The sequence below is a fragment of the Amphiura filiformis genome, chromosome 14 (genome assembly GCF_039555335.1).
Source record: "Amphiura filiformis chromosome 14, Afil_fr2py, whole genome shotgun sequence".
Classification (NCBI taxonomy): Eukaryota; Metazoa; Echinodermata; class Ophiuroidea; order Amphilepidida; family Amphiuridae; genus Amphiura; species Amphiura filiformis.
Genome location: NC_092641.1, coordinates 3,906,563 through 3,929,012, shown reverse-complemented (window position 1 = coordinate 3,929,012; position 22,450 = coordinate 3,906,563). Strand labels below are relative to the sequence as shown.

General features: G+C 36.8%; 1 protein-coding gene across 1 annotated transcript; it reads left to right on the top strand.

The window, feature by feature from the left end:
* The first annotated feature begins 10,559 nt into the window (after positions 1-10,559).
* LOC140168892 (uncharacterized) lies at positions 10,560-20,697 on the top strand. The gene is made up of 5 exons (XM_072192222.1): positions 10,560-10,635; positions 11,444-11,656; positions 12,540-12,674; positions 18,653-18,877; positions 19,879-20,697. Exons 1-5 carry the CDS (start codon positions 10,593-10,595, stop codon positions 20,361-20,363), a joined length of 1,101 nt encoding a protein of 366 aa, XP_072048323.1. The 5' UTR covers positions 10,560-10,592; the 3' UTR covers positions 20,364-20,697.
* The last annotated feature ends 1,753 nt before the right edge of the window (positions 20,698-22,450 follow it).

The window sequence follows — 22,450 nt, the reverse complement described above, 5'->3', positions numbered from 1 at the left end:
CGCAAATTAACAGCATTATATCATCCATCAGTTTTCAACTTCACAACATACGCCGCATTAAACGTTTTCTTGACCATGACACACCCCATCAGAGCTCTTGTACTATCGCGCTTTGATTATGGTAATGCCCTCTTGTATGGAGCCAAGTCTAAAGATCTTGATCGGCTACAACAACTCCAACACAAGGCTACCAAGTTGATTTTCTCTGCCGCAAGACGCAATAGTTCATCTTCACTTATGCATAAACTGCATTGGTTGCCCTTACGAGAACGCATAAACTTCAAATTTTGCATCTACATCTTCAAATGCCTGGAAGGATCTGCACCTAAATACCTCATTTATTTAGTTTCGCTAAAAAAAACCCATTCAGGACTGGTCACAAAATCATCATTGGACAAAACTCAAATCACTACTCATGTTGGCAGAATTCAGGTTGGCGACAGAGTATTCCAAGCTGCTATACCGGTACTGTTGAACTGTCTCCCACGTAACATCATGGAGGCACGCTCAATCACAAGCTTCAAGAAACTCTTAAATCTCACTATTATGCTTATTAATTTTGTGCTTTATTTATTATTATGTATGTTCTTGTCATTCACTCCTATGCGCCTTGATCTTTACGTTAAAGGCGCTATATAAATACTGTGTGTATGCATGTATTTGTGTATGTAACACAGTTAGGCATGAATACAGATTCTGCGTGTCGAGCTGATATTAAGAATAATACTCTGAAATGTATGGAAGTAGTGGTAAAATCAAATGAGAAGTTGGGATTTGTGACTAATTATGACAGCATGTTTATACCACAATTGATTTTAATAGATACCCAACAAAGAATGACACTGGGTACCAATAACATGGACACTGTCACCGGAGGTAACCGATTATTGCAGAGCCAATGATTTGTGGAGAAGAATAGAGATCCAAGGATGTCCGGGGAAGCAAGTTTCCGATTAAAGTGCTGGCTGAGAACTATGTTGATGAACGGTATGACTCTGAATTTTATTTATCAAACTTTTTAGTGCCAATTGTGCAAAAAAGAATGCAAGCTAGCATTGAATTTTGGAAGAGATTAGGCCTACTCAAGAAATTCTGCAGATAATAGAAAAGGGATACAGAATACCTTTCGTGGAAATGCCCCCACCAGCAAGATTCCAAAACAACAAATCGGCAATAAAACATTGAGAAGTTGTGCTAGACACTAATATGGATCTTCTTGCGAAAGATCTCATTGTGGAGAAAACAAGTCCTCCTGATATTGTGAATCCACTGTCTGCTTTGGTTCAAAGTTCGGGGAAATTGCGTTTAAATATTCGTTATGTAAATCAGCATTTGAGGGTTTTATAATGTTTAATACATGTTCCAGGGTGAAAACATCATGAAAGGTTGTGATAGATTTGTTTTGGCCCCTGAACATGTGTAAAACATTACCAAACTATACGCAAATTTAGTGTATACATGTTGATGGGCCAAGTGGACTTACGGTCTTCTTGCGCTCAGGTCTTCATTTATGAAAGGAGGGAGTTTAAGTTTGAGGATTGGAGGGTGGCTTTAGAGTATTTTCATCATGGGGATCATGTGCTTTCATTTGACCTTAAATCAGGGTATCACCACATTGATATATTTTCAGATCATTGCAAATTCCTAATAGTTCTGAAGCAAATGATACTGGTAATAAGACTGGTAGCAATTCAACTGGACAAAGTGACAGGTGTACGGTAACAAATCAATCTATTGTGAAAAAGGTTAAAGATCTCATTTCTGAAGAGATTAGTTCTCTGTGGGACAACAAAGTGCAAACCCTGCTTGTCCAGGGCAAATTCCTTGAGCTCCTTAAGATCCAGGAGTCTTCTCTGACATGGAATCAAATTATCTATGAATTGCCTAAAGGGTGTTACAGTTTGCTCTGAATGCTTCCACTGATTCTCTTCCTACACTAGCCCATTTATGTACATGTAGGTGGCGTCAGCTGTCCTTGTTTAACAATAAGTGTCCTCTTTGTGACAATAATCAAACTTTGAGTCACATTGGCTACAGTAAACAAAGTCAATCAGAGTTGTTTTAATATACATGTATAATAGAGGATTTTCCATATTGCTCAATGTTCAGTGCATTGCACCATCAGGGGAAACCCTGATAATAGAATGTGAAATGACATCATTGGGAATCACCCACATGAAGTGTTGTAATCCCGGGTTGTAATATAACAGAATGGTCTATTAATAGATCATGGGTTTTTGGGAGCATAAAAAGATGATGCTTGGAGTTTGCACTTGGCAGAATAACATGAGAGATTGTAAACTTTACATGTTTGTGTTGGTCGTCATTGTGCTTCAAAAGGAGGTACATTTTAACCAGTTTGCATAGCCAAGTATGTTCTATTTTAATACAGCAACGATTGAGATTTCGAGTACACGAATGTGCTCTTCCTCATCAAAGAATTACAATTCTTCTGTCGAACTGCTGGTGTATACAACAACACATCTGTCAAATACAGTGGAGCAGTGCAGAAAGGAGGCCTGTTTCCTGGAGAAAGAGTGAATGGTGAAAGAAGCACCATTTTTGGAGAAAGCAGCTCAAGGAGATAAGCGTTTGGAGAAAGCAGCGCAAGAAGAAGTGTTTGGGAGAAAGCAGCACCATTTTTGAGGATGTTATACTGTATAGTGGACTCCGCTGGTTTTCGCAGGAAAAGTGAATATATACATCAGTCGTCCAGAACATTGCAAGAACTCTATGATCACCAACAAGCAGACTACTTAAAAGTACTGATTAATTAAAACTGTGCTTGTGTGATTATATCGTATATGCAATTGTTGTTATATGTACCAATCATATTTTACTTTCAATTAAAGACTTAGATTTTGTTAGCTTAATCAATCCGTGTATTTGTGTTGTGCGTTCGTGTAAATTGGGGTAAAAGGTAATTTTGGCCTTGAGTCAGTACGACTCGTAACAGTACCACTTTTAAATGTCATATTTGTTAAAGCTCCTCCCACTTTCAAAACTTGTAGATTACATGTGCATTTTAGTTCTGACAAACACTTATTGGTATTTAGGTTCGGTAAATATCACCTCAAACCTCAATAAATTTAATAATATCAGAATAATGTTGCTCACATTCTGAAATTTTACACCCACAAAACTCAGATTCAGTCTCCTTAAATCCGCCATTTTAGGCAAATTCACTACATTATGAACACCATAATGAACTCATGGAAAGCACATTTTCTACCAATTATTATTTTACACCATCTCTCGACACATCCCGATTATTATTTAGCCCGTACGGTTTATGCAGCCCTCTTCTAGACCAGTCTTGGAATTGTGTGAAAAAGTATCGCATACTTCATGTCAAGTCTGTAATAATAATAATAATAATAATAATAATAATAATAATAATAATAATAATAATAATAATAATAATAATAATAATAATAATAATAATAATAATAATAATAATAATAATAATAATGACATGTGAACACCCTATAAGCACTTGCTAATGTCAATGCATAATGCATGTGTGTGTCTGCTATGTTATTTATTTGGCAGAAGAGGCATTTTGATATTATTTTGTCTCGCCAAACGCTGTTGGATTCAATATATTTAAAAACAATTCCAATCCCACCCCCATGTCACAAATAAATCTACGCCACTGTTAACAAACAAACAAAAGAACGAACAAAATATATATTTGAAGCATCGGAAATGTATATAGCCAATGGTTACAGGAAAAATCGAGAAACATTGAGTTAGAATAAATATAAAGGAAAGAAAAAAGAGACGGTGAAGACGAAATGCAAATAAGGAATAATATTCACCCTGCTGTATGTATATACTATTTTTATCGATATCCACATACAAAATTACCTCGCGTGTTTCTGCAATGGTACATGTATTACCAACTAACAGACTTTGTACATAATCTGCACAATCGTGATTCCTTCACCAATGTATTTTAGCAAACAAAACGTTTTACATATCTGTAATCTTGCGTAAAGCGTATACTATTTCGGGACTGGTAGCGATTAGTTATGGCTCATTCCTTCTTACTTTATTTTGAATAGTAATTAGTTCCAGATGTCTGGCATAAAATATAAGAATAGTTAGCGTTTGAGATATGCTGATGACGAAGTACAAATAAACAAACACAAGGTGTGTTATAATGTGATTGGTTTAAGGTGTGGTGTCATATCTCCAACTACTCACGGGAACAAAACATTCTTATCGGGATGATGCATTAACGTGAACAACTCGGATTGACAGTGCAGCGTTGATGATACCTTATATCGTGTATGTAGTAAATTGGTTAAAAACACCACGGGAAACAAGTCTTTGTAGAAAGATGCAGCTAGTAACCATTTAGTTGTGTAAGTATTTGTTTACTTAATTTCACAAAATACGTATTCATTATTTTAATTCATTATGTAATATAAAATTTGCCCAGATTAAAAATTATAATTCTAACAATTTGTTATTAGTAATTGCAAAATGTTTAGGTCATTGTGACAAAACGCTCCAATTTGTGTATAGCTCGCACATGGTTTAACAAAAATATTTTATTTTGCAATGTGGGAAAAAATCCCGAGTCTCTTACAATAAACATAATTTTTTCCCAGGTTCGTCGTCGCAAATAATAAAGGAGACAAGTAGAAAAGGTGATCACGCCTGGGAATCGAATCCAGGACATCAGGACCTCAGGTCCTGAATGTTCCCTTCGTCCAATCAGAATTTTTTTTTATATTGAACAAAAACTAAGGGTGCTGCAATCATTATGTGTACCCCTGAGGTGGTGAATTATAGGGGAAATGAATTTGTGGCAGACCAAAAGGGGGGAAAGCATATTTTGGCAGGTTGAAAGGGGGTCAAGCGATTTTTGGCAGGTCGAAAGTTACTAGTTTCGCCTGTTTGGGCCGATCTATTGGACTTATAATGATGGTGATGTGCACGAAAAAGACAACAAATTGATTTTGCAAGATTGACATAATATGTGCGCGTTCCATCACCCCTTCGCATCGCACACTTCATCAGTACCAATGGACTATCGCCCTGTGACATGGTGACAAGGTCCCACGCCCTCAGTCGACAGTAATGCTGTGACAACATTTACTATTTCCATCTTCCATTTGGTATATTTTAATTTTTTATTTCAACTTCGTGCGCATTCATCCTGGTAAAGTCGTCCTGATCAGGGAAACCTTCCCTTGCAAATTCCTTTTTTTTTCATCTTGAACTTGTAAAAAATTAGAGCTATCTAATTCCATCCTTTCTATTATTTAACTCATAAATATGAGTGCTAGGGCAGACCCCACCCCACACCATGCCTGGAAAAGTCCAAACCTCCTGAGCTGGCTCGAAATACCGTGAATAAATTGACAAAAAGTTGCAATACATTTATAACTTCCTTTAGCCATAGGCGTGGATCCATATCCCCACCCCCTGTTGACGCATGTATGTACGTTGTTGACCAAATTAACCTTATATTTGGCCATTTAGCCTAAAAAGTGCAACTTTTGCACAATATTTCACCAGTTTAGTTTCAATATGCCAAATATTTTCGCACTCTTCGCGCGCAATTGTACAATAAATGTCGCTAAAAGGTGATATTTCCAGAATTGTTTCCAACCCCATCTCCTAACGTTAAAAGTAAATATATTGCCACTGCCTTTAGCGCGATTTTTTAGAACACAACTGTCCTAAATTTGGTCCATTTTAGCATGATATGGCAAAATTTTCGCACGCTTTGCGCGTGTTTGTCCCGGTAGTATTCTTTTAGTCGCAGATCGGAGGGATTGGAAATACAATTTTTGTATACCAGCCATGGCCGAATTTACAAAGGCACATGTCCATAGGACATGATCTAGGGAAGGGGCAAAATTTTAATAGGAAGATAATATTAATAAAACAAATGAAGTTGGAATATAATTACACACAGATCCCCCTTTTGAAATTTAGCATTGAAATAGCAAATCTTGGCGCGCTACGAGCGCACTTTTTTGGATAACTAATCTGCAGATGGTTCAGCACGCAGGACAGCTTGGAAAAAAATTGGATTACAGTTCGATCCGAAGAGCCAGGGGTGGCAATCATGTTACCAAGCAATAGGTGAATCCGACCCTAATTTACCAGCAAGAATGATTTCTCCACCGACTGATTAATGGTCTAGCGACGGCACTGGTTTATGAGTTAAATTGTATGAATATTATATTAAATAAAATAAACATGATAAATGGCAACGCATTTCACGACCCGACTTCAACCTGTGATAAACATTATTGTGTTTTGCTACCCGAATTGTATTTGGTATGTCGGCACACAAATGGCTCGTCGGCAATCAGTGACTCTTACACCCTCTAATGAAAAGGTCTGGCGACGCCCTGTCAGCCATAATGTGGCTATCAACAAATTGATTGATTGATGTTATAGTGTTCGTCTGACAATAATATGCCATAATAGGTAGTTCTCAGACCAACCGTTCTCATATTAATTCAGGGTAAAATCATCTGAACCTCTCCTTGTATCGGGTGGTGTCCAAAAGGGGACCAACTTTAGCCCAGTCACATGTTCTGCTGTAGCAAATGACTCTGCCATTAAAGCCTCCTGTTGGAAGTATTCAAAACAATTACATTTTCACTGGGGCATCCAAGTCGGTTCAAACATACACCCCAAACAATACATTACAAACGGTAACCCAAATACATCACAAACCCAAAGACAGGCAAACAACATCTGTAAAAAGGAAATTCTAACAATCCTTGAAAGCGTTGAACCAGTGAAGTGCGCATGACTTCGGCATGAAGTGTGCGAATACGACACTGAATTAATTCAAGCACATTTTCCCCCACAGATATCTTTTAAAAGTGAGCTTTATGTACACAGGACATCATTTGTTTGGTGCTGGAACATAAATTTATCGACAAGAAGTTTTCGAAGAAATATGGCCACTATTTCTATGTCTACCATATCTACTGATAATGACCGCTATATTGATCTAACACAACATAAACATGGTAAGTATTGTTAATATAATTTCCATTCGTACATTGTTCGGAAACATCAGTCGTGGCTTTAGGTTGACAGGGCTGGCCCGCTTGCTATTTTGGCTTGCAGGCCCTTACTTTTTTGCAAGGGGACGTCCTCCCTTCTCCCCCAAAAAAATCATAACAAAAGAAAAAATAAAGCAATAATTGACCTGTACATTTGCCCTTTTAGTACAAAAACATCATGTTTTTTTGGCCCATGGGGTAAAATTCCAAAATTTTCAAAAAAAGTCACAGTAAAACAGGATCTAGGAACAAAATATGCTCGTGCCCGGACCCTCCCCCTAAATTGTAATGCTTCTGCCGCAACTGTTTCTTGTTTAAATAACGCCAGGTACAACGAAAAGAAGATATTTCCATTCTATTGTAGGATATTTCGGCCCTAGGGGTCCAAAGATTAATAGCAACCAATGAACGAATGAATGAATGAATGAATGAATGAATGAATGAATGAATGAATGAATGAATGAATGAATCTTTATTTTCATAATAAAAAACAACAACATACATTGAAATTAAACAATAAACATAAAATAATAAAAAGACAATTATAGAGGAGATGATTGAAAGGCCAATAAGGCCAGCATTGACCATCCCCTTACAGAAATAAATTAAAACAACATCAAAAAGTATATTAAGCCTATCACACACGAACAAAAACGGGGCTAAAGGAACTAGTTATAAAATGAGATTAGCTGTAATTTATATTTATTTCGAAAATGTTTTCGTTTAGGGTAATCCATAACAGTGGGCCAGTAGTCCTGATTGAATGATCAGTGAATACTTTCTCGTTTCTTGTTTGATTATACTTATTACTGTTTCTTGTGTCATAGCTATGAATATCGGATCTTTTTAGAAAGAAATGATCAAATGAGCATGGTAGTTGTTTAACAGAATATGTATACATGTATACATCTAGTTTTAGTTTGAATGTATCAAAAACATTAAGAATATTGAATTTATGAAATAGTGGTCCAGAATGGCTATTTGAAATGGTTCTCATAGCCCAGTGTTGGAGCAAAGGTATTTTTTCAAGATATGTTTTACATGCGTAAGTAGTCCATAATTAATATACGGCAAAACAAGCATACAATAAATCGTGTGCAAAACACGCACAGGTATGAACATTTTTGCATGGGTAATATCTCAGCTAAAAGTATTCTAATAGGCTCAATATTGGATAAGAGTAATGTCCTACCAAAGGGCTCTGACTGGCAAAAAAATGGACAATAAAATTATTTTTACTTTTGGAGTTCTGACCCCCCAAAGTTGGTCCTGGATGGACGAAGTTGCATTTTGAGGGCCCTATATCTTTTAAAGTAAAGGAGTTACACGTTTTCTGATGCCAAATTTGAATTCTACACAAATAAGTACCCCAGGATACATACTTTTCAAAGTTGTAAAGGGTTCCCTTTATACATTTATGGACCTCCAAACGTTGTCTTTCGCGTTGCGACACATTTTTACACTGACCCCCTAAATTTTAAATTGATGCCACGGGAAAACGAAATAGAGTATGAAGCTCAAATTTTCGGGATTTTACTTTCTCATCAATATCTACCACCACACAGAAAAAGAAAAAAAAAAATTGAAGAGGTGCTGCGGTGCACATCCCTGGAGTTGACATGGAATGGGTCCTATGTCATTTATATACAAAATTAAAAGTGAATGACCTTTGACCCATAATTGGAATTGGTACATCAGCTGAGGTCAATGCATACGCAAGTCGCAACGTTGTACTACTTACTTTGTGCGAAAGTTAGCATTTACAGGTATTTGGTGAATGACCAGAAATGACCGCTGAATGATCTTTGACTCCAAGTCGGAGATTACCTTTTGTGCACCCGTTGAGGTTAATGTATGATAACTTAAGTGTGTCAGTTAAGGTTACTGCATATGTACCAGTCCCAACTCTGTACCATTTAATGTGTGCCTGAAGTAGCATTTTCAGGGTATTTCGTAAATGAACGGAAACGATCCTTAGATGACCTTTGACCCTAAATTTGAGTTTAACTTTTGTGCACCAGCTAAGGTCAATGTGTGGAGGTGGGTGTGTGTGGGGATGGGGGTGTGTGTGTGTGTGTAAGTCCTAAATATGTTCCTAAAATTTTCAAGGTATATCGTAAATGACCGGAAGTGACCGGAAGTGACCTCTTAATGATCTTTGACCCAAATCGGAGATTACCTTTTGTACACCCGTTAAGGATAATGCATGTGTGTGAGTCGCAACTCTGTACTACTAAATTTGTGCGAGAAGTAGCATTTTGATTGCATTTCGTAAATGACCGGAAGTGACCCCTAAATTAGCTTTGACCCCAATCGGATATTAGCTTTTGTGTACCAGCGAAGGTTAATGCAGATGTGCAAGTCCCAACTCTGAGCCATGACATTTGTGGAAGGAGTATTTTACGCGAAAAATCACGTTTTTGAACCATTTGACCCTTGCGTGACCTTTGACCCAAAACTGGTCACACATCATTTTATATATTGGACAGTGATGTTTGTGACCAAGTTTGGTCAAATTCGGCCCAAGCATGAAGGAGCAGTGAACATGTTGCCAGAAACAAAGAAGAAACTAGATAAACTGCGGTCTTGTAAGACCACGAAGTCCAGCCGTGACCTTGAAATGATCTATGATGACTTAGAAATGACTTTGGTCAAAAAATGTTTTTGTGACATTATGTAGGTACTAATTTTAATAACAATTTATCATAACAATTAAGTATTACAAATTAAATTAGATATGTTTGACTCATAGATTGTTGCAACAAACAATTATACCAATTCAATAATGAACATTGCTTCTGTGAATCAAACTTAAATCTACTTAAAGCATAATTATTAACTACAAAGATAACAAAATACAATCATACCTGTTGCAAAAACCAGCAGAACATAAATACTTGAAGCTGAATTTTGGTATAGACGAAGTATGGATAAACTTCTCTCCAAGAACATGACAATTAGTCATCTCACAAACATGAGAAGTTGCTAGAAAGTTTCTAAACCCAAATTTATTTATGACTAACCAGATATAGTAAGAAACATAGAAAGTTTTTGTAGGCCTGACATGGTTGCCATATTAGATATGACAAAAAATTTAGGGGACTCAACTTTCCTGATTGTTACAGAAGTATATCACATACAATACATATTACAATGTGTGTTTGTTCTAACAGTGTTACAAGTTGAAGTTCAAGATGGAGCACTTACACCTCCAAATATGCCTCCAACGAAGACGGCAGCCATGGCAACACCAATAAAGAATGTTATCATGTACTGTGCCATCATCGTGTCAGTTATTAGCCTGCTTCTGTCCATCATTTGCCTGGCGTGGTTAGTGCAGTCTGGGGTGCAAATGAACATGATGAAAGGTGAAATTAGCAAGCTTAAGGAAAATGGTAAGATGATTTTGTATCATTTGCCTGGCGTGGTTAGTGCAGTCTGGGGTGCAAATGAACATGATGAAAGGTGAAATTAGCAAGCTTAAGGAAAATGGTAAGATGATTTTGTATCATTTGCCTGGCGTGGTTAGTGCAGTCTGGGGTGCAAATGAACATGATGAAAGGTGAAATTAGCAAGCTTAAGGAAAATGGTAAGATGATTTTGTAAACTTGGATGAACATTTTTATCGAAGGCCAAAAACTAAAAAGTTTGTTTCCAGCAGCTGTGTTTGAGCACGCGCAAATAACTATTATATACGTACTCGTATACCCTTCCACTAGGAGATACAAATCCGGGATCGGTTGAAAAATCCGTAAAAAATGTGTAATCAATACAGATTAACGCAATTAAAATAAAGTCCCACTGTAGGGCTGCGCTCCTAAATGGAAAAAGTACCAATTATTGTTGTAGAATCACACAGTAAAAGAAAACATTCCCCGTAGGATTTCTTTTTAACATCCTGTTTGTAGGACCACACTGTTAAAAAGTCCCTGATAGGACTACAGGGTAAAAAAGTTACTTTGTATAAATACATGTAAAGTCTGCACAAAAAGAAACTCAGCTGTTATGAATGCGCATATAGCGATGATTTATTTACGCGTATTTTGATACCCCATTTGTCCAATCTCGTTCAATATTAACAACAGTGTTTATAAATTGTAGTTTTGTATTGATTTGAAGTAAGCGCGGAGATAAATGGAGGGTTTTACGTGCTACAATGCTTGTGTAATAACCATTGATCACTGTAAACTGCAACTTTTAAATTAGTGTATTTTATCTTTAAAAGCACCACTGTGTTGTTGATATTGAACAACATTTGACAAATAGAAAAAAAAAAAACGGTAACTTGTGGTCATATCAAGAGCATCCAATGTTACATTTGGAAGAGGCAGGCCTTTCAATCAATATCAAAAGCAAACATTTTGATACAGCTTGTACCTTTTCAAATTCTTCTGTAGGAACATTGTCTTTTAATACTACAGATGCCTCTATCAGCCAGCATGTTGGGGTTAGTCTAAGTCAGACTACCATGCTGACAACAGAGAGACCTCAAGTCTCAACACTTAGCCCAAGCCAGACAACTACGCTGACAAAAGAGACACCTCAAGACTCAACAACCAGTCCACCAGTAAATTGCCCCATGGTGAGAGTTAGTAGCAGTGCAGCAAGTGGTGAGTACATGACATGTCGAGATAAAAAAAACCGCTTCATGGCTATTTATGTTTCCTGGGATGGCCGACAAATTCAATTTGCTACACAGGGACTAGAAACGGGGGAGATCAAATAAATACGTGTTTCATGTGGTTAATCACTGAGTGTTATTAATCACCGATGATATTTAGCAGCTTCGGGTTTAAGGGGCATTTTTGACAAACCACATCCATGGGAAATCAGTAGGGAAATCAAGAAGTTTAAGGAAACTTCTAATATGTTTCACCAATTGTAGACAGTTTTATCTAAGGCAAAAAAAAAGTTTGTTTCCAGTAGCTGTGTTTAAGCACGTGCAAATAACTATTATGTTCGTGAACCCCTTCCACTAGGAGATAAAATTTGTAATCGGTTGAAAAACCCGTCAAAAGTCAGTAATCCAACACAGGTTAACACAATGAAAATAAAGCCCACTGTAGGGCTGCACTCCAACGAGCATAAATAACGGCGGATACACGGCGTACAGGGACCGTGGGAGCTGGATTCGCTCCTGGCTATTGCCAGTAATGTATAATTAAGGAAGAGAAAAAACAATGAAACATTCCGCTTTAGGATTTACACTTTTTAACATCCTCTTGTAGGACCACATTTAAAAAGTCCATATTAGGACTAAATAGTAAAAAAGTTACCTTGTAAAATACTTCTTCAAATTCTCGTGTAGGACTACACAGGGGACCCCTATGACTATCTTGCTGCACAGGAAAAGTACTAAAAATGCAAGTTGCGTTTAACCCAAGCCAGACAACCATGCTGATAACACTCATGACTCAGCAATCTTTCCACCAGTCAATTGTCCTGATGGTGAGATTTAATGTTACCCCATAACAGTGTCTTCTAATTCTTCAGATGTCTCTACCAACCAACATGTTGGTGTTAGCCCAAGCACGACAACCACGCTGACAACAGAGACACCTCAAGACTCAACAACCTGTGTACCAGTCAATTGCCCCATGGTGAGAGTTAATAGCAGTGCAGCAAGTGGTAAGTACAGGACATGTCGAGATAAAACCAAAAAGCTTCGTGTCTATCAATGTCTCCATTGGGGTCTAAGAAATACCCCTACTTTGGCCAGCTGATTCAATCTGCTACACCAGGACTAGAAACCAGAGGGCAAATAAGTGGGGTCAAATAAAATGCAAATGAGCTTCAAATAATATTATTACACGGAAAAACAGTGGCATGATCGACGGGAATTATATAATTTCCACGGGAATTATATTATTTTTCACCGGCGAACCTGGTGAAAAATAATGTTAATTTAAATCATATTATGTTGGGTATCAAATGAAAGGACATTTTATATAGATTATATGCGGTTGTTTTTGTCATCCATTGTACCTGTAAAGAATTACAGGCCCTTGACTAGGTTCGGCGTATTTACGTTGCTTGTGTGCTCCCAAATAATAACCATAATATTATTGTACAGCTGCCTTTTCATTCAAATTAGATGTCTCTTTGGGGTATCATATACTCTGTGTAATACATGATCTACCAAAAACGTTGACAACGTAAAGAAGCAGCAAGTTTAAAAGCCCCACCTCGGCTCACCTTTTGAAACTTGGTCCCATTTGTAAAAGATACTGATTTAAACTTTGTCATAATTATCAACTTAAAACATTTCCAGAAGTGTTCAAAAAGTGGCCGAGGTGCTTTTTAAACTTGCTGCTTTCTTTACGTTGTCAACGTTTTTTTGGTAGATTTTATTTCTTTTTATGAATGTAGCCAAGCAGCTCTAAGCTTGGAAAGTCATCGGGTTACGAAGTACTCCATAAAACGAATAAAACGAAAAATAGATGTTTGAAATTATGTTATCCTTGATTTATGACAGTAAATAATTTAATAAAACTTTATCAGCCGTTTATTTTTAAAACTTGCTGGTCACAGCTACCGCGTGACTGTAATGTTAATAGGGAAACATATACATTTTAATAAACTTTATTCAAGGCAACTAAGAAAATGTAAATATGAACAACACATACCCAATGTTGACGATGCCAGCGAGACACAGAGTCAGTGCGATTTACTTCAAATTGAAGCTGAGAAATGCGTGTATATGTAGCAAGGCTTATACTACGGAAGCGTCTAAGTGCCACGACTTAGCAAGATAATTATGTTTTACTGATTGTAGTTTTGTAGCCCTGCGGGGCAATCTAGTTGGATATCCAAATTTCGCGGTTGATAGTTCTTTGTAGCCCTGTGGGGCAATCTAGTTGGATTTCCCTATTAAGCGGCGGTTGTTGGCGGTCTTTCGCGGTTTGTAGTTTTAATTTCCCTCATTCTTCATGTCAACCATGATTGTGGTTTTGTAGCCCTGCGGGGCAATCTAGTTGGATATCCAAATTTCGCGGTTGATAGTTCTTTGTAGCCCTGCGGGCAATCTAGTTGGATTTCCTATTAAGCGGCGGTTGTTGGCGGTCTTTCGCGGTTTGTAGTTTTAATTTCCCTCATTCTTCAAGCCCTGCTCTCTATCGGGGTTCCGTGTGTCTGTGGTGGGGACAGTCCCTCCTTTTAATATGCATTTGGGTATTTTTGCCGCTTTGCTAATTTGCCTTTACGTAACTATGACTTTAGTGGCCTTCCATATTTGGTTGTATCTTTTGGATACGTTTTTGTCCCTGCTGGCCTTCCATACTATAATAATTTTTCACACCTATAGAGTGTATGCAATAAACCAACCGGAACGGTATAACAATTGAAATGGCAGTCATGTTGGAATACAGTTCTACGATAGCTGAAGATGACAAAGGGACAGTTCTCTAGATCGATTCAACAACCATTCATACATATCACATGTTTTATTGTCCTATTATCATGCGAATCGCCCCGTGGTAGGACAGAACTAAAATGAGAAAAATATTGGTAACATCTTGCTTTAATAAAAAAAAAATAATATCATAATAGCACTGGATGATTAAAATTGTGTTATCCTTGATTAATGACAATAAAATAATTGTTTAATAAAATATTGAAAAAATAAGTTGGTCATCGGATTTCGAACTCGAGTACCCGGATTAGGAGTTCAATGCCTTAACCATTACACCACGAGACTCGGCTGCGAAATAGCGTGTCGATGTACAATATTTATTATATGAATTGAAGTGTCGTCCGAAAAGAACAAAAGAATTGTGAAAAACTTGATTTTTTGGCGAATGGGGTTCGGAATTTGTATGTACGGTATTTCAGAAATTGCTAGGGTATAATTGGAAGTGAATCTGAAAAAGTAGTGTGAAGGTGATAACCAAGAGTTGTGGATCAGTATGATTTACAACTAGTTTGCGCTATAAAATACCGCGTGAAATGGAAGCAAAAATATTTGTTTATTACGAACAATGATTGACTGTAGGATTGGTGGCCATTTTTGAATTAATGAATTGTCAAGATATTACACCTGGGACTGTAAATAACATTTAGCATGGTTTTAGATACATTTTAAACAAAAAAAAAAATAACATCGAACAATAGAAGTCAAGTGTTTTAATGTTAGCTGTAAATATAGTCTCGCGGGAGCATCTGTTATTAGTCTTCTTTATCAGTCTTTTTTTTTAAACTTGCTGGTCACGGCTACCGCGTGACTCTAATATAAAGTTTCCATAAAGTAACACGCAACTTGTAGCTTATTGAAATACTCTTCAGAGTCTATAAGTCTATAACTAGGTATGTCACAGTTGCTGCACAATAATTCTGCTACACTGTGCATGCAAGCATAACAGTGAATTGAAAAGGGCGCGCTTCAAATTTGGCCAATTTTAGAAAACATCCATGTCGATAAATGAATTTCCTCATATGCTTCGTTTATCCAAACTGTTTAAATGTTTAATATATGGTGTGTGAAGCCTTTCCGAGGCTAACATCGGGTACTCAAAATTAAAAATTGTTTTGTTTAAGTGCTACTGCCTGTTTTATGGATTTTTGAAGATCGCTCATAAATCAGTAAATATAGGCCTATTGAAGTAAAGGGACCTACCACCATTTAGCTGAAATACTAATCTTTCTTAGCATGTAAATTATTTCCGTCGACAACAAATGAAGCACTTCCCTAAAACTAGTTGAAGCAAAACATTAATCAATGATATTTTGGGGGAGTAATTTTCCAAACCACAATAGCTCTAAGCCATTGTGTGTGTCCAAAGCCATACTATTTTTTGTATACGCGGTACAGTAGAATAAGCTGTTCATTTTACCGATTGTCCTCCCATGTTAATCCAGATGACAAAATGTTAATTTAAAGTCTCATTGCAACTGAATTTTTATTTTTACTTTTCGGACTTGGCTTTGAGTAATGGTGACACATACCATGTTTACAGTAAAAATGAAAATTATATTCAACACCGTCAAAATGTCAAACTCTTTATTTTTTTGTATTGTTTTAAATAATTAACTGCAGTTCATTTATTCAACCTCATAACAGGATCATACTTACAAAATTTATGATGAATGAACAGACGTTCATTAAATATTGAAAAAAAAACCAAATATTACTCATGCCTAATTTGCATAATAATATCATAAATACATAATTAGCTGTAATTACCTAATTTGCATAATTAATTACTTTTTGTGTCTTTTTTGTTATCAATTGAAAGAACTTTGTATACATATGTGTGCAAAAAAAGCCGCACCTTTATGATATAATATCATGTACGGTTTTCTATTGGCATCAATTTTGCATATTAATAAGCTGAACTTAGTCATTTTTTGAGATTTAATTTGTCTGCAGATTGGCTGAAATTGCTAAAATAGTATATTTGGTTAATTTATTATAATTATTCAATGATAGATTTTTTAATTTTGTTTTCTGTAACGAAGTCAGGAAAGATAGGCATTTAACATGTGATATTTAAATTAACGCTGCTTTTCAAGCAAGCGTCCAAATAAACCTTCAAAATCTCGAAATGTGCCAATTTTGTCATTACAGCCATTTGTGGCAGGATTTCATTCCATCTACGAACATCTGTAAATTGACACTACATCACAATGCATTGACCGATTTCAATTCTGTTTTTTGATTTTTGATGCTTTAATAAAGCTCAATAATGTAGGATTATTTTTGAGATGATATGCCTACTATAACGATCATTTAATGATCCAACCGCTTCTTCTACCATTGCATGACACTATCCAAGTGATCTCCGCAAGCAGCAGCTAATGTATCAAGACGCGGTTAGACACCACTTTCTTTGCACAAAAACAGTTTCTTTTATCCTTTCTTCCATTAGCATTTGAATTATTTTTGACATATCTGCTAGGCATCCACGATTATTCATGGGAAAGGTGCTGGCTTATCTCCATTCAGTGTCTATCCATCCAATTGCATGTAGGCCAGGGAGTTACTGCGGGGGTATATGTGCACTGTTTTGTTAATGATTAATGATTGTGGCAAATGCAGCTTGCTTCAAGTACAAAAAAATGCATTATGTTGGTGGCAAAGGTTTGCAGGCGGATGTATAGGCTCATACCTTAGTAGTAGAGCCATTCCATGTCAACTCCTGGGATGTGCACCGCAGCACCTCTTCATTTTTTTTTCTGTGTGGTGGTAAATATGGATGAGAAAGTAAAATCCTGAAAATCTGACCTACATACGCTATTTCGTTTTCCCGTGGCATCAATTTGAAATTTAGGGGGATCAGCGTAAAAAATGTGTCGCAACGCGAAAGACGATGTTTCGAGGTCCATAAATGTATAAAGGGAACCCCCTACAACTTTGAAAAGTATGTATCCTGGGGTACTTTATTGTGTAGAGTTCAAATCTGGCATCAGAAAACTTGTAACTCCTTTACTTTAAAAGATATAGGGCTCTCAAAATGTAACTTTGTCCATCCAGCACCAACTTTGGGGGGGGGGTCAGAACTCCAAAAGTAAAAATATTTTTTGTCCATTTTTTGCCAGTCGGAACCCTTTGGTAGGACATTATCTTATCCAATATTGAGTCAATTAGAATAATTTTAACTGAGATATTACCCATGCAAAACTCCAATAGTACATTTTGTGTACATTTTGACCCCCCTGAAAACCAATGTCAGACATTTTGCCCCACCATCAACTTCAGGTATGTTGAAAATATGTTCTTGGACAACATTTCTGAGAAATAGTGGCTTGGGGTATTGATGACTTTGCTTTAAAAACATCAGTTAGGTTTGCCTACTCACATATGAGTCATTCCAGCCACATCAACAAAAAGGGTTGGTTGGTCAGTGGCCATCCCCTCAAATTTTGCTGAACGGGAAAACAAAATAGCGTATGAAGCTCAACTTTTCAGGATTTTACTTTCTCATCAATATCTTGACAAATTGAAGGGGTGCTGCTGGGGGCACATCCCAGGAGTTGACATGGAATGACTCAGTAGAGAAAGAGATCCATCACGAGCTAAAAGGTATACTGACAAGAGCCCCAATCTCCAATCCTGTCTTTCTTGGTTGGTGTAAAGTCCTCTTCCGGGGAAACCCGCCAGATGATCCAATGGTAATTTGATTTGCACCGCTGAAGTCTTCTTTCCTGTAAAATACAGAGAACTATAGATTATGAACAAGAGGCATATCTGAATAGTGATCTGTAGCATAATTTAATATAAAAAAACAAACAATTCAACTGTGCGTTTATTTGTCTCTAATAGCTGTTATTATTCAAGTTTTGCCCCATTTACATTTTTTTTTTCTCTTCATATGTTGGATTCATGATTGAGATGCTAAAATAACTTTCCTTTATGAGTGTTTTCCGTCTTACATGAAAAACCTGCTATATAAATGTTATATTAGGGCGGTCAACTCCCCCCCCCCCTCGCCCTGGGACGCTGTGTAGTTGATTGATTTAGCGGGCCAACCTAGAGTTGTTGCTTATGACCCATATAATTCACTCATATTGACCTACCTTTTGTATCTCGACATGTCAGTTCAAAAGATATGGGTTTTGCTCCCAGGTATAATGTTATCCCATGTACTAGAAGAGTGTCTTTAATTCTTCAGATGCCTCTACCAACCAGCATGTTGGGGTTAGCCCAAGCCAGACAACCACGCTGACAACAGAGACATCCCAAGACTCAACAACCTACCCACCAATCAATTGTTCTGATGGCGAGAGTTCATCCCAGCCAACACAAACACAGCAAAGCCATGGCAGCTCAGGTGGTGCAGTGTATGTAAGATGGGGTAAAACTGTGTGTCCAGCAAATGCTACTCTGGTCTACAAAGGTAAACAATTATTATAGACCTCCCCTGCTTAAAAAAAGGGAAATATCTACATTCTGCATGGTACCATGAAGCCAAAGATGTTTTTTATCCTTTTAATATTGAACATGACTTTGTATATCTATATCTTCCAACTTGGTAGACTTTTGTGACGAATTTTAGTTTGATAATCTTACTGAAAAGTATTCCAAGTGTTTTCTTGCTTTCAAAAACAGCCACTGCAGTCATGTCACACCTGAAGTATGCGCATCGGGCGTGACTTAAGATCACAGCAGTATACGCCATAATGAAAGGTTTCTAAAAGTGTTTTAGAACAAAATAAAATAACGCTAATTTAATGCATAGGCTTCAACAGCCTGATTACCAATAGAAATAGCCGTATGGGAAGGTTTCCAATGTAACATTTTTGGTGTAAAAACGGAAGCATCTTATGTATAAAGGAATATATAGAGATATATAGATGTACTAGTATTGCTAGCTAAAAAGAGAGACACATGTATCAGCCGATAAGTGCATAATTTTGATAAATTGTACACAGCTGTACATTATGTAAACGCATAAGTAAAATAGACACTAGTGACAGGGTATATAATGTAGGCCTAGTGTTATACTGCTCCCTTGGTTTGATTGATCGATAATTTCATTTTAGGGAAACTCTAATTCATCGCAAAAGGCCCCACGAGTGCGTTTGTATGACCATCCATGTTATTGTGCTATCTAGTGGGTCGTTTCTAGATTGACCAGGAAAATTGGGTTAGCCGAAGTTAATTATGGCGTAAGGAGGCGTGACTTAGGATAGTGCAAGTGTTAAGTATATGCAATGGGCGGACAGCTTGCCAAGTAGGTTTCGGTCAGTCAGGATTTTAGATTTTTGATTTTTTTAAACAAAATATTTATTCGATCATTGTACATCCCAATATCTATACAATGTCACAACATTTGGTAAAGGTCTTTGAGGCTAATAATGTGGCTGTCTTTTTTCTTCTTTATTTAATACTGAACAGGTCTTGCTGGAGGCAGCTGGTATGAAGAATCAGGCGGTGGTTCTAATTATCTGTGTCTAACATTGACTCCAGAGTATGCGGACTACGATGCAGATGTAAACTCATATAGGGCATATGTCTATTCTGCCGAATACAAAATAGGTTCCTTCGCACCAATATCATTCAGCTATCAACATCACGAGGTGCCCTGTGCAGTATGTCGAGCAGATAATCGTGTAAGCCATGTCATGATACCGGCAATGATGACATGTCCTGACTCTTGGACTCGTGAATATTGGGGTTATTTGATGGCAACCAGACACATTTACCGTAGTTCTGAGTTTGTTTGCGTTGACCAAAACCCAGAAATATTGGCAGGATCTAGTGCCGCCGGTGAGAACGGGGCATTGTTTCATCCTGTTGAAAGTCGATGTGATCGTGGTAATTTGCCATGTGGTCCATACATCGACGGAGCAGAACTCACATGTGTTGTCTGCACGAAATAGAAAATCATAAAACTGATTGCATCAAGCTTTTAATTGAGGAGTACGATTGCGCTATTCCAGTTGTATCCATACTCCTACACTAATAGAAGACATGACCTTAATCGCCCACACATGGGTGTAGATTTCAAATGGAGTCACCCATTTTGGTAAATCCATCTGCATTTCAAACTCCTGTGTGGAAAATCAAGGTTATATCTTCCATGGGGGGTATGGATTTCAACTATAATAGCTCATTGTAAATATATAGCTGCCTAATTCTTTATTATAGGTTATTAAGGTTAAGGTAAGGTCATTGTTTTGTAACTTTAGTATTGCCCAAATTCCAGCCATTAGATCGAGGCCAGCTTCAGCAGGAGGTTAATCACTTTCTGGGTGCTTCCTCGTCAGCAGCTTCTAAATGATTTTTGTCTCTTCTAAATGACTTTTGTCTGTTAATGCCCAGTTATGCCATGTCGTAAAAAAAGGTTCGGGTTTTTATTTTCTTAATCTCAGTCGGGCCGGGTATAAAACACAATTTCCCCAAGATTTGCGAAATTGTCTCATATTGTCAGCCTGCTACGTTAATTGCCTAAGGTAAGTTTTGTAACTTTGAGAAGAAAGAACAAAAATGTGGTTCAAGCATGCTTCAGTTACGTAATCACCCTAATTATTTCATTTGTATCATTATCATTTGTTCTTGTGTAAATATTGGTGAATAAATATGTTTAAATGCATGCTTGAACCATATTTTGTACTTTGTTTTCAAAATTACAAAAAATGACTTAGGCAAAAAGCGTAGCAGGCTGGCGATATATAATAACCATGCCAATGTTACTTAACCATGACTAAAACAATTTTGACCACCCTCGAATTAGCCAACAATAAGGTTAACTTTGGTCTTCATCCGGCCTAAAAGAAGACGCACATTACAATTTTCCTCAATTTGGAGCAAGGGGGCAATTACTCCAAAACAATTGCATGGATCAAAGTTGATTCTAACATGATTCCAACCAAATGTCTTTGAAAGAATAAGATTGATTCTCAGAATCTGAGAATTCTAACCATATCTTTCCCAAGTAATTGAATATATGAATACAAGTCCATACTTTGGTCAAATTGAGTTAAGCATGGGAAATTGTTGCTATACATAGGCCTGTCATATGCATGAAAGAACAACTCAAATTCATTCTCTGTGTCTATTGGGCATGTGAAAAATAGCATGTATGAAAGAATCACCCAATTCCATGATTTGAGTCTTGCAACACATTGATTGAAATCCAGTATGTATAAAAGTCCACTTGTAACACATTCATTGCTAGAGAATGACTTTTGAGAAAAAAATGGGTTTAATAAAGGAAAGTGTGTGGTTTATATTACATGGCAGAATGCTTATCAACATTATACATACCTGTGTGCTTTATTTTGTATTATCTTACTAGTGGTAATCTCATTCTAACATTGTTGTCTTTGTATATGATTCAAAAAACCACCTAAGTCCAAAATTTAAAATGAACCCCACGAAGTCCCTGAAATGCTAATCGTCATACCTAATACAGGTTAATCCACTCATTTGCACGTAAAACTTACCATATTGACCAGGTAAATCTAACTGAAGGAATTAAAATGATACACGGGTTTTTCTCTCAAAATAACTTCGCATGGACTTAGGTGGCTTTTGTATTCATGTATTCAATTGTTTTGTCCATGCTATCCTATTTTATGAAACCAATTTAAGTTAATGTTTATAGCTGAAACCTTCGGTGTAAGAATTGTATTGTGTCAAATGTAAAGTATGTAAAATTAGAATGCTTCGAATAAAATAAAAGTTCATTGTAGATCATTTTGTGTGTGTGATGTTTATAATTGCTTGATGTTTGTTCCATATAATCAGTTATATCGATCTTGAACTAAAATCATGCTCCTAGATCTTATCTACATGCACATAACTATAACCTCGTATGCGGTTATTCATAATTATAATCAGTGTAGAATAAAACAGATCAAGGTAAAAATTATTTTGTATGTTGTGTGTGATGTTTATTTGATGTGTGTACCGTACAGCACCCATGAGATTTTGACCTGCAATCATACTCATAGGCAACATCTAC

What these genes read in the sequence shown, in the direction of transcription:
- LOC140168892 (XM_072192222.1), top strand. Translation starts at nt 10,593, where the DNA reads ATGAACATGATGAAAGGTGAAATTAGCAAGCTTAAGGAAAATG. An exon ending in TAGCAAGCTTAAGGAAAATG is followed by an intron (nt 10,636 to 11,443) that starts GTAAGATGATTT and finishes ATTCTTCTGTAG; the next exon opens with GAACATTGTCTTTTAATACT. An exon ending in TGCTACTCTGGTCTACAAAG is followed by an intron (nt 18,878 to 19,878) that starts GTAAACAATTAT and finishes AATACTGAACAG; the next exon opens with GTCTTGCTGGAGGCAGCTGG.